This window comes from Ochotona princeps, chromosome 33 (assembly GCF_030435755.1).
Source record: "Ochotona princeps isolate mOchPri1 chromosome 33, mOchPri1.hap1, whole genome shotgun sequence".
NCBI lineage: Eukaryota > Metazoa > Chordata > Mammalia > Lagomorpha > Ochotonidae > Ochotona > Ochotona princeps.
In genome coordinates, this window is record NC_080864.1 from 6994204 (window position 1) to 7010763 (window position 16560).

At 43.1% G+C, this 16560-nt stretch overlaps 2 protein-coding genes across 2 annotated transcripts; both read right to left on the reverse strand.

Annotated features, from left to right (window-relative positions):
- Window positions 1–2740: 2740 nt before the first annotated feature.
- Window positions 2741–3691, reverse strand: LOC101529262 (olfactory receptor 7E178-like). Its single transcript, XM_004599715.2, has one exon. The coding sequence runs from the start codon at window positions 3689–3691 to the stop codon at window positions 2741–2743; it is 951 nt and encodes a 316-aa protein (XP_004599772.2).
- Window positions 3692–15485: 11794 nt separating this feature from the next.
- Window positions 15486–16541, reverse strand: LOC101536230 (olfactory receptor 7E178-like). Its single transcript, XM_004599570.4, has one exon. The coding sequence runs from the start codon at window positions 16539–16541 to the stop codon at window positions 15486–15488; it is 1056 nt and encodes a 351-aa protein (XP_004599627.4).
- Between the last annotated feature and the right edge of the window lie 19 nt (window positions 16542–16560).

Below are 16560 nucleotides of genomic sequence, written 5' to 3' on the forward strand. Positions count from 1 at the left end.
CCCCAAGCCACAAGCGGGGAGCTGGATGGGAAGTAGACCAGCCAGGACATGAAGCGGCACCTGTATGGGATCTCAAGGGGGAGGATTTAGCTGTGGAACCATCATACCATGCCCCAGGCTGCCCTACTTCAGACCCAGCTCTGTGCTAAGGCACTTTCTAAGAGAAAGCAGGAGGGGATGACTTGAGTTCTTGGGCCACTGTTACTCACATGAAAAGATTAAACCCAGGCTCCCGGCCCTGTTTTGATTCAGCCCCATCAATTATGGCCATTTTGGGGGAGTGAAATATAGTATAGGAGAACCCCCTCCCTCTCTGTAACTCTGACTTTCAAATATGTAAAAAGAAATACATTTTTAAAACTGGTAAGCCAACAAGGATTTTATTGTAAGCGTTCTTAGTGTTTAGATTGCCAAATGAGGAATATAAATAAACTATAGGTTTTACAGGTGCTTAAAATATACCAGATAGCAAAAACAAAACAAATACACAGCAAGTCAAGAAATATAAAATACTACTCAGTTAGCACTGAATTATATATTTCGAACTTCTGAAGTGTAGGATTAGTGAGAGCAATCCACAGGAGTGAATGTTTACATTATGGGTGTGACATAGAAGGAAAGTACTAAACTTCCTCTCTCCAATGTAGGATACATAACACAAGTGTTCTTTTTTTTTTTTTAATTTACTTATTTTTATTACAAAGTCAGATATACAGAGAAGAAGAGAGACAGAGAGGAAGATCTTCTGTCCGATGATTCACTCCCCAAGTGAGCCGCAACGGCCGGTGCTGTGCCGATCTGGAGCCAGAAGCCAGGAACTTCCTCCAGGTCTCCCACGCGGGTGCAGGATCCCAAAGCATCCGGCCGTCCTTGACTGCTTTCCCAGGCCACAAGCAGGGAGCTGGATGGGAAGTGGAGCTGCCGGGATTAGAACCGGCGCCCATATGGGATCCCAGCTCATTGAAGGCGAGAACTTTAGTCACTAGGCCACTGTACCAGGCCCAACACAAGGGTTCTAAAAAGGAAACTAAAAGGATACTGAGCTGAGGGACCGTAAAGAAATAGGACTGACAAGGAAAAACAATAGGATTAAATAAGGAGTCGCATCAGATACATAAATAATAGATAACTGTGCCCATATACACATGGATAGACATTTATGTTTGGGGATAGGAAGTTGAGAGAAATAAATACCTAGCGAACCTAATGAAACTCACAGGTTTTATATCTGGTTATAATTTTAATGCCACAAAATAAAATCACTGTTGAAATATAATACAGGAGAGGAAGCCAAAAAGAGCTATTTTTAAAAAAACCAAGATCGTCACCTGCGGAGAATGTATACAGTACATGATATCTGAAATCCAGGAAAGTTCTGTTTGTACAGGAAACTGAGTCTTTTGTTTTGTTCTTCTTTCACGTGCTGAATTTTGTCACATGAGATTGAAATCTTCATTATCAATTTAAATATTTATTTCTGAGATTTAAATATTTATTCAAAAAGAAAAAAAAAAAATGGAGAGGTTCCCCAACACTCACAGCATCCAAGGCTGGGCCAGGCCAGAGCTGGCAGTAATAAGGAACTCACTCCAGGTCTCCCCCATCAGTGTCAGGGACCAATCACCTGAGCCGTCACCTGCTGCCTTAAGGATGCTCGTTAGCAGGAAGCCAGCTTCAGAAGTGGAGCTGGGACTCACACGTAGACCCTAAGAACGTGGAATGTGAACATTCTAAATTCTGACTTGCGAAGAACATGAGTAAGAGAAGCCCACTGTTCCATCGAACTGGCTTTATTTCTCGAGCACATTGGGATAATCCAGCAGAAGGTCACACTGTAGCTTTTCACCCATGCCATGCTGTATCCATCCGTGATGGCACACAAAGGAATCTGGTCATTTGTAATGCAGAGAATGCAATACAGGCAGTGCGTCAAAGGTCAAAAACAAAGAAGGTAAAAATGTCATAATAGCGATAACTGATGCTGAGAGACTGGCAGGGAGAGAGGGGGTTAGTGCAATGCATTGCACTTCTTTTTTTTTTTTTAAAGATTTATTTATTTTTATTGCAAAGTCAGATATACAGAGAGGAGGAGAGACAGAGAGGAAGATCTTCTGTCCGATGATTCATTCCCCAAGGGAGCCGCAGCGACTGGTGCTGTGCCGATCCGAAGCTGGGAACCAGGAACTTCTTCCGGGTCTCCCACATGGGTGCAGGGTCCCAAGACTTTGGGCCGTCCTCAACTGCTTTCCCAGGCCACAAGCTGGGAGCTGGATGGGAAGTGGAGCTGCCGGGATTAGAACCGGAGCCCCTATGGGATCCCGGTGCATTCAAGGCGAGGACTTTAGCCGCTAGGCCACGCCGCTGGGCCCAATGCATTGCACTTCTAACGCAGTGAAGGTAAGTGACCACAGTTACTATATATTGTATAAAAAGAAAATGAGGTGGAAAGTGAGAGTAGTAATTTCAAGAGCCCTAACCCATCAGGCAATCTTACTATGCATGCCTGTTCTCTCGTGGTTCTCTCTCTGCTTGATGCCTGTTTCTATGATCCTGGAATAACTGGTTGGCCAGAAGCATCTCCTGACACCATAAAGCAATGTGGAGAGCAGCCATTGTGCAAAGAAAAGCCAGGAAGACCTATGGATACCAATAAATCCTTCCTGTTCTGTGATCTACAGGCTCTGATTCAAGATTCCCTGGAGTTGCCAAGTTCAATCCTGTAAACCAAACAGCATCACAGTCAGAGATATGAGATGATCTTGTTGGCAATTCTCTGTAGGGCCCCCTTCATGTCCCTGTTCCTGAGGCTGTAGATGAAGGGGTTCAGCATGGGGGTGACCAGGGTGTACATGAGTGAGGCCACAGCATTCTTCCTGGAGGAGGTGGAGAAAGCGGAACTGAGATATACCCCAAAACCTGTTCCATAAAATAAGCAAACCACAGACAGGTGAGAGCCACAGGTGGAGAAGGCTTTGTACCTGCCACCAGGCGATGGGACCCTCAGGATGGAGGAAACGATTTTCCCATAAGAGAAGAGGATCGCTGAGATTGGAACGAAACCGAATAGGACGCCAATAAGGTATCTGACTGTGTCATGGGTGAGGGTGTCAAGGCAAGTGAGGTTGAGAAGCTGAGAGGGATCACAGAAGAAGTTAGAAATGTCCATTTGCTTGAAGCAGGTAACTGGTACTATCAACAAGTTATGCAGCAGGGATTCAGAGACGCTGACCACAAAGGACACTGTAATTAGGCAGACACAGCGGCGAGGGTTCATGATGACCTGGTAATGCAGGGGGTGACAGATGGCAACAAACCGGTCATAGGCCATCACCGTCAGGAGCAAATCATCCATGCATCCAAAGAGGAGAAAGAGAGACATCTGAGTGAGGCAACCAGCATAGGAGATGACTGTGCTGTGGGTGAGGATGGCCACAATCATTTTGGGAACCGTGGTGGAGGTGAACCCCACGTCAGCCAAGGACAGGCTGAAGAGGAAGAAGTACATGGGCGTGTGGAGGTGTGGGTCAGAGGTGACAGCCAGGATGATGAGCAGGTTTCCGAGCACTGTGACCAGGTACATGGAGAGGAACAATCCAAAGAGGTGGCGCTGCAGTGCTGGATCCTCGGAGAAGCCCAAAAGATGGAATTTGGAGACAACACGCGTGAGATTCTGTGTTTCAACACAGGACATACTTCTGGAAAAGAAAGATAAGAAGACTACAAGAAGGAAGCGGATATACGTGCTTGCACACAGGTGCACCTCAATTTCACAGGCATAACGAGGGGGGGGGTGTGGGTAACTCAAAGGTTCATAGAATATATGGAATTGAAAGAATGGATTTTGGAGAAAGACAGTGTTGAAAGTCGTAATGTTGAATGAAATGTGTTTTTCCCAAGGTGTTTTTGAAGATACCCACCCCCAGTCACACATGGGACCCCCACAACTTTGTTTTTGAACTCCTCCCATACACGTCTGCTTTAGAGACCCTACTGAAAAAATTTTACAAACCCAAGAACATTGGATCTGTCTGTTCCATGAAGGTGGTTTTTTTTTTTTTTTTTTTGGCCATGAATCCTCTTTCTTACATTTGAATTATTTCACATCAAGCAAGCTCAAATCCAGCCTTGAGTTCCAACAGTCAAATGCATAATAAAAATATTTTTCATGAGACCCTTTCGTAGGTCATGGATTGCAAGTGTCTGAGACAATGGTAGTTTCAGCAGGTAATTCTATGATTAAGGAGCAAATACAAAGGGTAGAATTCCATACAATAATGTCAACATACATGAGTACCTGTCTCTCCATGTATTAGTGTATGTGTCCCTAAATAGTTTTCTTTAAATCTTACCTGTGAAATCCTTGAAGGCATCCGCTGCCCCTGAAACACCCTAAGGCACACTGATACTTGGTTTTATGTCCCTTTGGCGAGTGTGTTCAATTTCAGGTTCTTTATCCACTTCGCATCATGACCTAAGACAGGGCTAGCATCTAATTTAGGCATGGGTTGTGACAACTTATTGAAAATTGAAGCGCCCTCTTCACATTGTCTTGCAAAATTTTATGGATGTGCACGCTTAGAAACAGTCACGTCTAGTTTTTCGTTGAACAAAAACCAATCAACTGTATCGTGAGATGGCCCATCAGATATTTCTCCCGTGTAATATATGACAGTAATGCTTCCAAGATAACTCCTTAGGGAATCTCAGCTTGTGAGAGGAGTTTTATGACCACTTGGCTCCCATAGAGGACGCACTGCTCTGAGAAGCAAATGATGAAATCGACATTTGAGTCCTGGATTATTCTCCTACGATACACACACACACACACACACACACACACACACACACACACACACACACACAGTGATTTATTTTCTGCTGGGCAGAATGAGAATACCTGCTTTGTTACACAGGCTTAGCATCAGGGGGGTGGAGAGTTTAGCTAATGCTTATTGAAAAATACTGATGTTATCCTTATAGAAATAGCAAGGTAGTTGAATACCATTGTCACAGGACATTGGAGGCTGCTCTGCTGTCCAAGTCTAAGGCAAAGAGATCACCTGCCTCCTTCTCTCGAGTTTATGTGACATTCGAAACAGTCTCTGTCGTGATGACGCACAACCACAGCAATGTTGTAAATGCTGCTTATAGAATTACAGGATCCATTTGTCCTTCAGTGGACACAAGTGCAGGTTGCTCTGTGGGACATTTCTGAAACAGATGAATTTACTGACAAGAAAGCACCAACTATGTCAAAGTTACAGTAATTATGGCCAGTCAAGGAACCAGCCAAGGAAGGGTCTATTGAATGTGTAATACATTTTTTTGCTTTTGATGCTTTCATTGTGCCCTTTAAGGCACACGACCTGGGGCATCAGATATGACAGGCAGCTGATGGTTCTGGTAGAAAAATACACAGAATATAGATATCTGAGGCCGTGTTTAAGCGTCAAAGATTTTGGCAGGGGGGCAAACACATTGGCTCAACTGCTTCCAACTGCAGGTATTCCATATTGGCATTGGTTCATGTCCTGGCTGCCCCACTTTCCATCTAGCTCCCTGTTTCTGGTCTGGCAATGCAGTAGAGGATGGCCCAAAGCCTTGAGACCATGCACATATGTGATAGACCCAGAGGAACCTGCTGGCTCCTGGCTTCAAATCAGCTCTGCTCCAGCCGTTGCTGTCATTTGGGAAGTGAGACAGGATGGAATATCTTTCTCTCTGTCTCTTCTTCTCCCTATATGTCTGTCTTTCCAATGAAAATGAACAGATCCTAAATAAGAGTGCCCAGTATGATGTTTCAGTGGCTAAAATATTTGCATTGCATGTGTTGGGACTCCATATGGGCACTGATTCATGTTCCAGCTGCTCTACTTCCCATCCAGATCCCTGCTTGTGGCCTGGGAAAGCAGTGGAGAATGATCCAAAACCTTTGGACTCTGCACCCACATGAGAGACCTCCAAGAAGAAGCTCCTGGATCCTGTTTTCAGACTGGCTCAGCTCTTCGGATTGGCTCAGATTTATAGAGACAAGGAGGCATAAAGAGAAAGATCTGTTATCCACTGGTCATTGGTCACTTGGGGGAATGAACCAGTGACTAGATCTTTCCCTCTGTACCTCCGTCTCTCTATACATCTGCCTATCCAAATAAAGAACTCTTTAAAAAAAGAGTAGTGATTTGTGTCAGTGGAATCCAGAGAGCCAATTCTTCTAAACTACCCAGTTGCTGGGCCATCCATGGTCTTAGCCTCTGACCTCAGCCACATATCAACCATAGCCGCACCCACCCAGACAGCAGAGAAACACATCGAAGGAGCACAATGAGTAGGTGTCTTCCTGGAGGGACTGGAGTGTGACATCCCTGCTGAGATTATCAGAAGGTTGGGAAGCTATGCTGCCTGTATCTGGGGTCACTTCCTCTCTCTCAATTCAAATGAAACTTCAGCTGTTTGTCCCTAACAAATCTATATATATCGCACAACGGCACAGCGATTCTTCATGCATCAGATAAAACTGACAGGTGTTGCACAACTTGGGGGATCGCGCAGATGGTATGAAACCATCTGATTACGATAGAATTCAGAGCCTGGATTCAGGAAAGCCTCAGTAAAGGTTCAAGATGTTAAGGTGATAGCCATTGTTGTAGTTGTTGCTCTTGTGAGCTGGATTCCAGTGGTAGTAACAGTCAACACGAAAGGAAAGCAAAACTCAGGATGAGCTACCTGGGACTCCTATGAGAAGCAGGAAACACAAACTCCACAGTCCTCTGACTTGAGGCCCTCCATACGGATCGTCTCTCACGTGCCTAACCCAAATATCACTTGTTTTTCCAAACGAAAAAGAAGCCTTGCTCCATAGAGTCCCACCCTCCTTCCGCTGCCTCTGTCAGCACTCACTGGGTTGTGCCGAGTCAAAGGCAATGGCTCCACGTCTCCTTCCTGGTGTGTAGTGGAGAGTGCTTCCGGCTGCTTGCTGGGTCTGGAAAGGAGACAGACTCGGGCCTCCTGATGTGGATGCTGACAGCGGGAGGAACGCTTGTTTGGAGGCCCTATATTTTCCCTGGCAAAGTAAGGAATGTGCTGGGTCATTTTTAGTACCTTGTTAGCTAAATGCCCAGAGCTCCTCATTAGCCAGTAGGTCCACATCATCCCATTCCCCAAGGGCTAGATTGTGTTAATGGAAGAGGAAAAGGAGAAAAGTTAGTGTGCCTGCAACCTGTTCACAAGCAAGTGCATTGCCTCCGACCTCCAAGTTGCATGGCGTTGCATAAAAATTCAGACTTGTTTTGCAATTTCACAGCCACGTGTATGGCTGCCAGTCCATTATATTAATAACGAAACCTAAGGAGAATTATATTTTGTACACCAAAAATCTTTCAGTCTATTTTCTAAGCTTTAGTCTCTCAAGAGAACTTCATATCTTCATGTCCTGAGATCTTGCTTTGATTGGAATCTGTGGCTTTCTAGTAATTTGGATGAGTCTTCATTGCATAATGCCTCATTGGCATAACACAAAACTGTTTTGGCGTTAATGTTTTAGGAACAATAGGTCAAGGAGAGAATAACTCAGAAGCATACATCGGACTCACAGTTCTTGAATCTCTGAATCTCCCCACGAACCAAGACTATGAACTTCAGCCATTCAGTTGGGCACCTTTATTTTGGGAAAGGTCAGTCCAGCTACGCCAGCCATCCTTTTGGTCTGACCTAGGAGGAAATATGATTTCCTACAGTATTTTTGGATTGTGCATGCCCCACAGAGCTCACTGGACTGGCCTCCTTGATTATGGGCCTTAATGGGCATCAGGGTTCATTCCCCATTCACCCCAGCGTACACTTCAAGAGTTGTAGAAAGACAGTCAGCCCTGGGCAGCCTAATACAGATGACTGTGGGAGAAGGCGTCACAAGTACCACTTTTATTGGACTAGTAGCAGATTCTTAGATACAGTCTTAGCTTTTGTTTAGCTGAAGGCAGCGCGTCAGAAGCAAAGACAGACGACAGAGGAAAAGATCTTCCATTTCCCGTTGCCAGACCGTGAGGAACTTCCAGCTGTATGGCAAGGCCTGGTGGATGTCTCTCCAACCACCTCGGTACAGTTTCACCCCCTTTACATGGACACTCAACCACCCCCTAAAGAACTGTGTGATCTATTGAGGCATTGTTGTTTGCCCTTGTAAGATGGGTTTTTGCAGCTGATGCGAGCTAATGCTATCGATCGTGTCTTGACTAGTGAGACTTTAGCAATGTACACGCAGCCGTACAATTAAGCCCCATGCCATTTCTGGACATCTTATTGTATACCTGACTATTGTCCCGGAATATGACCCAGACATGCAGCATACTTTTTGCGGAATGGCTTGCTAATAAAAATCCTAAAAATCCTAAAAATTAGTGAGGTGATGGGAGTACGAGCTGAAACTGCTATGGAGAAAAAATGTAGTTACCGTGACCTTAAAGGCTAACCTGTTGTGCAATTTTTTTTGGAGCATAGGGAATGTATCTGTTTCAGCTGCTTTTATGATTTTTTGGCTAGAGGACATAAAGGACGTTTTTATTATATTATAAAAATATGCTTTTAATTATTGTTTGTTTATGGGGTTGTGAAGCCCACAGTTGTAAAGGGATTTAATGCTTCGAACTTTCACTTTGCATCTTTGTATTTTCCCCCCTTAGGATATATTTTTCTTGTTAAGTTGTAAAAATAGAAGTGCTGCTTCTTTTAACGTATTTCTCCTATTAAGTGATGTGGAAGTTGTGGACATAGAAATGTAGTAGGAATGTATGAGTGATTGGCAGGTAACTGAATGTGCCTTGGTCTTGGAGTCCTGACCATCACCCAATGGCTACTACTCAAGAATGAAGAATGGCGCTTGGGAGCAAATACAGTGTTTTGCAGAATTATCTTTAAGAGAACCTGCTTAATCATGAAGTAAGAAGAGAGAAAAAAAAAAAGGAAGAATCCAACATCTGTGCATGCCCGCTTAGTCTTGAAGTAAAAATGGAACAATTAAACGTGTAGAAGCTGGTGATGTGGCTGAGTCAATAAAAATAAAAGACAGCTTCTTGAGCTGTGCGTAGAGGCCACCAAGGGACCATGTCCGCAACTCCTTATTGATGATATAACACATGCTTCCTCGAGCTCTGAGCTCTGCTGGAGCCGGCCTCCATCACTGAGGCAAACATTGATGCTTCTCAGCCAGCGCATTGAACGGTGGGGACTTGGTAGAGGAGTCACAAGTCAAAGTCACGTTCTTCCATACCGGGCATCTGAGGGGCGATCTGATATATACACTCTGATATCTATATAGCTATTATATAAATAAATCTCTATATAAATATAGATTTATTTTTTTGTATTGACTATTGTATCTTTATGTTTTAGCAGTTGTTTTCCAAGGAAGTTTAACTTGACAAAAATTATAAGGCAAGAGATACAAGGAGTCCCATATATCCTTACCACATATCTTCCCCTTTTAAACTCTTATATGAATGTCCATGTAACAACCACATCCAGCATCCCATATTTTTATTTATTTTATTTATTTTATTTATTTTTTTATTACAAAGTCAGATATACAGAGAGGAGAGACAGAGAGGATGATCTTCCATCCGATGATACACTCCCCAAGTAAGCCGCAACGGGCTGGTACTGCGATGATCCGAAGCTGGGAACCAGGAACCTCTTCTGGGTCTCCCACACAGGTGCAGGGTCCCAAGGCTTTGGGCCGTCCTCGACTGCTTTCCCAGGCCACAAGCAGGGAGCTGGATGGGAAGTGAAGCTGCCGGGATTAGAACTGGCGCCCATATGGGATCCCGGCACATTCAAGGCGAGGACTTTAGGAGCTAGGCCACGCCACCAGGCCTGAGCATCCCATATTTTTAATTCATAATCTCTTGGCCCTTTCAATTGCTTCCAGCAATTGAAATTCTCTTTCTTTTTAAGCTTTCATTTTTAGATATGAAATGACCTAGTCAAATGACCTCCTCCTGTATATCCGACTTTGTAATAAAAATAAATAAAACTTAAAAAAAATCACATCTTATTGAACAAATCTTGGGGTTCAAGGAAGCTTCCCTTCTATAATTAACAACCTGGAGAGAGGATTGTGTCAGTGTGCTACAAGATACAGGGTCTAAGAGTCAGTCTGCAAACAGGTACCACATTCTTATACAAGGGTATACTATACATCAAAGGGATTTTTGAAAGCATGTAGTATTCTTGATATATATAAAATCATTCAGGAAAATGTAAGATGGGTTGGAATTGCAGGCAGGAGAAAATGTATATGGAACTCTAAGTATTTGCACCTAAATCAGTCTTCTAAAATATGTGAAAGGTGTTTACCTTGTAAAACATAAATACTTTTTTTTTTAAAGATTTACTCATTTTATTACAGCCAGATATACAGAGTGGAGGAGAGACAGAGAGGAAGATCTTCCGTCCGATGATTCACTCCCCAAGTGAGCCGCAACGGGCCGATGCGCGCCGATCCGATGCCGGGAACCTGGAACCTCTTCCGGGTCTCCCACGCGGGTGCAGGGTCCCAATGCATTGGGCCGTCCTCGACTGCTTTCCCAGGCCACAAGCAGGGAGCTGGATGGGAAGTGGAGCTGCCGGGATTAGAACCGGTGCCCCTATGGGATCCCGGGGTGTTCAAGGCGAGGACTTTAGCCACTAGGCCACTCCGCTGGGCCCAACATACTTTTTAAGAAGGGCAACTGCCAATGATAGATTATCAATAATAGTAAAAAACTAAGTTGTATTCTGTTCTTGTAATAATCTACCTTGTGATCATTCATTGTCAGTTCAGTCCTTATCGAGGCAATTCTGTCAGCTAGCAATCAGCTTCAGATGACAAGGTTGTGTCTCAGACACTGACAACCCACTCAGCATCTCAGAAACAATCAGTGTCGTGGACAGAATTCCAAATTGCATCGTCTCTGGAGCTAAAGCGATGAAGTTCTTCTTTGTCTCCCTCATCATCAGAGATTAAATTGGAACTTCATTGTTCAAATCATGCAAGTTTCTGCAGTGAAAAAACAGAAGCCAAGACTGCAGTGGTATGTCTCTTTTGGAATTAAGCGGGATGACTCCAAGAGTTGAGAGACAGAATGGTTGGAGTCAATTTTAGAGTGGGCTCTTCAGAGAGAGAGAAGCTCCTTCCTCAATGCCCGTACACCTGCCCTTGCTGAGATCTTTGTCTTAACAGCCAGCCACTTTACCTGCTGCTACCTGCTATGGTTTACCCCAAAACCCCAGAGAAACATCGTAAACAACAGGAATCTCTTCCTGCAGTTATAGGAAAGGGTTGAGAGGGAGGACTGGACATGTTGCCTGTGTCTGCCTTTGGACCACCTGACTCACACATGACATCATCCATTCCTACCCCATGAAGACTGATTTCTATATAATTAAAACAATGTAGGGAACACCATGTGAGCAATCCTATAGAGGAAATGAAATGAGCTACTTACATCCTAGGGCTCAGAGTCTGGCACTCAGAACATGAACATCACAGTAATCTGACCTGAAACTTTGCTTCTTGATTCTCTCTCAGATGAGAAGAAAACAATGCCCCTATATGGTTCCACCCACTTCCTCTGTTACCCTCTGCACTTACTGGGCTTGGGTAATTCTCAGCAGAAGCATGGCAAGGGACGATGGCTCCACTAATCCTGTTCTGCCTGCAGTATGAAGAGTGTTGGGCTCTACATTTAGGAGTGGAGAGGAGACATGCTCAGGCTGTGTCCTCCTGGTGCTCACGTGGGCAGTGGACATTCATATGGGGCCATTATACGTATATTGCAAAGTCACAGCCTGAAGACATTGTCTCATTCCCGACATTGGGAGGACCTTGAGAGGTCAATGCCCAGAGCTCCTAATTAGCCAAGAGTTCCATGGTTTCCCCATCCATGGTGTCTGGCTGATGCTAATGGAAAAGAAATAAGAAAAAAGAAAATGTGCTTGGACTGTTTCCAGAGAGAGCTCATTTCTGCTTCTTGTTGCTGCATTGCTACATGCAGGAGGTTTACAAAAACTCAGCTACCGGCTTTCATTTTCACAAATCAAAACATGACTCTTACGTCCTTGAGTTCATCGAACTAACCCTAAAGATCATGATGAGTTCTCTATGCTAAGAATCTGAAACTATTTCCATTTTTTTTTCAGAAATTGTCTCTAAAGACAGCTTCCGGGCTCGGCAGCGTGGCCTAGTGGCTAAGGTCCTTGCCTTGATCCCATATGGCCGCTGGTTCTAATCCCGGCAGCTCCACTTCCTCTCTGTCTCTCCTCCTCTCAGTATATCTGACTTTGTAATAAAAATAAAATAAATCTTTAAAAAAAAAAAGACAGCTTCCTATGTTCATTGCTTAAATGCTTACTTGGGTTGGTATTTTAGGTGTTGGAGGCCTATGGGCTGTTAAAAAACTTAATTATTCTTGGTAAATTGTGTTTTTGTTAAACATAGTGATATATTTTAAAACGATTGATTGTACAGATTCATGTGAACTCGTACTCTTTGTTATTCTGGGAGTAGCAGGATGAAACCCAGGGTATACATCAAGAGTAAATAGAAAAATAGGATTAAAATATTCTAAAATTCAAATTTCCTGGTACTTTTTTAAGGTCTCTGTATATAAGAATATCTTCATTTAGCCTTGGGATTCAGTAAATAATGTGAGCTGCTTAACTAATTCAGTCACAAATACTTGTAGAAGGAGAGTGGAATTCTTCCTGAGTGTTCTTGAATTCCACCCAAGAAGCGAGATTTTACATTTCAGATATTTGCACTGAAATTTTTTCTTCCGTCACTCTAACAACCCCAGGCTCTCCTTCTGGTCCTGGACATGAAGAAACCTTGTTTCCTACAGTGCAATTTCCATCCATTTGTTGAGAAGACTGTACTTTCTCTCTGGATTTATTTCAGTTGACTCTGCAAAGCACAGTTCACCAACCATATAGGAGCTAATTCCTGGGAACTCTGTTTCATTGCTCTGCATGTCTGTTTTTGTGCCAGTGTCTGGCTGTTCTGATTACAGCTGCCCTACAGTTCATCTTGAAGTCGGGTACCGTGATCACTCCAGCTTTGTTTTTCTTGTTTAGGATTTCCTTTGCTATTTTCTTGTGTCTCCATATAAAGTTTGGCATCATTTTTTCGAGATCTGAGAAGAATACAATTTTGATTGAATCGCACTGAATCTGTAGATTGCTTTCAGTAGGATGGACATTTTGATGATTGTAATTCTAATGTATGAGCATGGTGGATTTTTGCATGCCTTCCTCTATCTATTTAACGTTTTGTAACTTTCATGAGGGAGATCCCTCCTATCTTTGACTAAATTTATCCCAATGCATTTAAATTTTTGATTAGTTATGATTAGTGGGACTGCTCTTACAAGTTCTTTATCAGCCATGGAATTGTTTGTGTGTATCAAGGCATGTTGATTTTTGCATGTTGATTTTGTATTCTGCAACTTTACCAAGACCAGTTGTCTTTTATACCCAGAGATACCTTGACATCCTCCTTTTCAGTTGTATCCCTTTGATTTCCTTCTCTTGCCTATTGTTTCTAAAACTTCCAGGACTGTGTTAGCAGCAGCCATGATAAAAGTGGGCATTCCTCTTCTGCTTCCAGGTCTTAGTGGAAATGCTTCCGGTTTCCCCCATTCAGTGTGATACTGGCTGAGACTCTGTGACGAATTTCCCCAACTGTATTGAGGAATGATCCTTATATTTACCCAATTGGCTTAAGGTTTCTATCATGGGGGGATCTTGTATTTTATCAAATGCTCTGCAACTATTGAAAGAATCATAGTTCTTCTCTTTAGCTTGTTATAGGATGTATCTCACGTTAATCAATTTCCATATGTTGAATACCAGGGATATCTCCACATAGCAGGGATAGATTCCACTTAATCTGGGTGAATGATCTTTCTGGAATGTTGCTGGATTTAAGTACCTAAACTGTGTTGAGGATTCTTGCATTTATGTTCCTCACAGTGATTGGCTTACAGTTCTTTTTGTTGTACATTTCTCTGGTTTTGGTATTTTGATTCCACCTAGTTGGTATGTTAGCCAGAGACTGCCCAGGCAGCTGCCTGGCCAGATTTTTTTTTTTCATGCCTAAGCAGAGAGCCCAAGAATTGCACAGAAATTTAAAAACAGACCAAGTTGAAGGAACAGAGTGTATCACCAGAAATAATTTAATCCTCTTTAAAGATGTGTGGAGATATTTATCTTCAAAACACAAGCTCAAAATACGCATCTTCAAGATGGCCAGTAAGCTTAGAGACGACATAGATGATCCAACTCTAACATCAGGAATAATGCAGGAGAAGAGGAGACTAAACATAAAGATAACAAAGTATAAAAAGAGAAATATTGGCAATAAAGAATGTAACTGAACTAGAACTTTTCATAGAGTGCTCAAGAGTGGCGTCATGTGGGCAAAATAAAGAATCAGCCGGCTATTTTGGCTTTTCAAATCATTTATTTATAAGAATTTGTATCTTTAACTTCACTTCAGAGTAGTTTTAATATGCAGTACAATTGTGAAGACATCATACAAACAGTTCCTGTTCTTTCCTGTCTCATTTAATATATCTCATGGGAATATCGTTGTCTCCCTGAACCACACCCTTCTTCCACTAGTTTTTAAACACAAAACACTTTCATAATTTCCACACTCCAGTCATCAACATTCAGGACTCGGGTTGACTTGTTTGGCATTTGACAATACTAACTCCAAAGAACAAAACCAAAAGAATGAAGGAAAGTAAATAGAGACAGAGGTGTATATTGAATACCAAAAAAAAAAAAAAAAAAAAAAAAAAAAAAAACCAGGAATGAGGAAGCCAAGATTGACATTCAAAAAGTCCAATGAGCTCCAATTTAACATAATTGAAAGGAAAACAAAAGTTAATCACCAGGGCAAATGCTAATCAACTTGTTCCAAGACACACACACCCACACACTCTTACACACACACACTCTCTCTCTCTCTCTCTCTCTCTCTCTCTCTCTTACATACACACACTCCTCTCTGGCAACAGTGAAGGAAAAGTGACTCATTACATGCCGTAGAGCTCCTGAAAAATTGTTGGCATTTTCAGCAAATCCTGAAAGTTCCTGAAAATGTTCTCATCTCAGCCTTCAAACATTTTGAAGAAATCAGAGTCTTTTGGGATGAGCCACATGCCTTGCATTTGTTAAGGCACCAATGTCAGTTCCCTAAAAAGGAACAGTGTTGTGTTGCTATGCTGAAAGCAATGACTAATTAAAATAGACAGGTTCAAAATAATGTGTGGAAGGTACCTAGGAATGAATAAAGGAAAAACATATTCAGGAAAGCAGTGATAAAGATATTGTGAACATCCCAAAGATTCTACTGAAAAAATCAAAAGAAGCAACCATGAGAGACAAAATGTGAAAACAAGCACCTCACATATCCAGTACTCGGGAGGTGAGATTTGGAGAAGTAATGTTTATGTCTGCTGCCTTTTCTCACCAAGTCCGAATGTGTGGTAAAGGGACCGGGATAAGACTGTTTTATTGAAGACCATACGCATGGCCCTCTTGATGTCCCTGTTTCTCAGGCTATAGATAAAGGGGTTCAGCATGGGGGTGACCACAGTGTACACCACTGAGGCCAAGACACCCTTTCCAGCAGAAAGAGAGAAAGTTGAGCTGAGATACAGACCAAGGCCTGTTCCATAAAATAAGCAAACCACTGTCAGGTGAGAGCCACAGGTGGAGAAAGCTTTGTACCTGCCACCTGGAGAGGGGACCCTCAGAATGGAGGCCACAATTTTATAGTAAGAGAAGAGAATCCCTGACATAGGGACGAAACCATATATGATACTAATAACATATGTAAATATGTCATTGCTGAAGGTGTCAGAGCAAGTAAGGTTGAGAAGCTGAGATGGGTCACAGAAGAAATTGGAAATTTCCACTCCCTTGAAGCAGGTGATTTGTAAGACCATGAAATTATAAAGCAGGGAATCCAAAAGGGTGGCCACAAGGGACAGTAAGAGTAGGAAGCCACAGCGATGGGGGCTCATGATGACCTGGTAATGCAGGGGGTGACAGATGGCAACAAATCGATCATAGGCCATCACTGTCAGGAGCAAATCATCCATGCATCCAAAGATGATGGAGAAAGACATTTGAGTGAGGCAGCCGGCATAGGAGATGACTGTGCTGTGGGTGAGGATGGCAGCAATCAACTTGGGAATCATGGTGGAGGCGAGCCCTGCATCAACCAAGGACAGGTTGCAGAGGAAGAAGTACATGGGCGTGTGCAGGTGGGAGTCAGAGGTGACAGCCAGGATGATGAGCAGGTTCCCAAGCACCGTGACCAGGTACATGGAGAGGAACAGCCCTAAGAGGAGGGGCTGCAGCTCTGGATCCTCGGAGAAGCCCATGAGGTGGAATTCTGAGACACGTGTGAGATTTTGGATTTTAGCATAACCTGGGAACTGTGTGTAATAGAAAATAGTGTTAGTCTCAGGATAATTAGGCGCATGGGAAGAGTACATTTTCTCAGTTCTGTGTTTC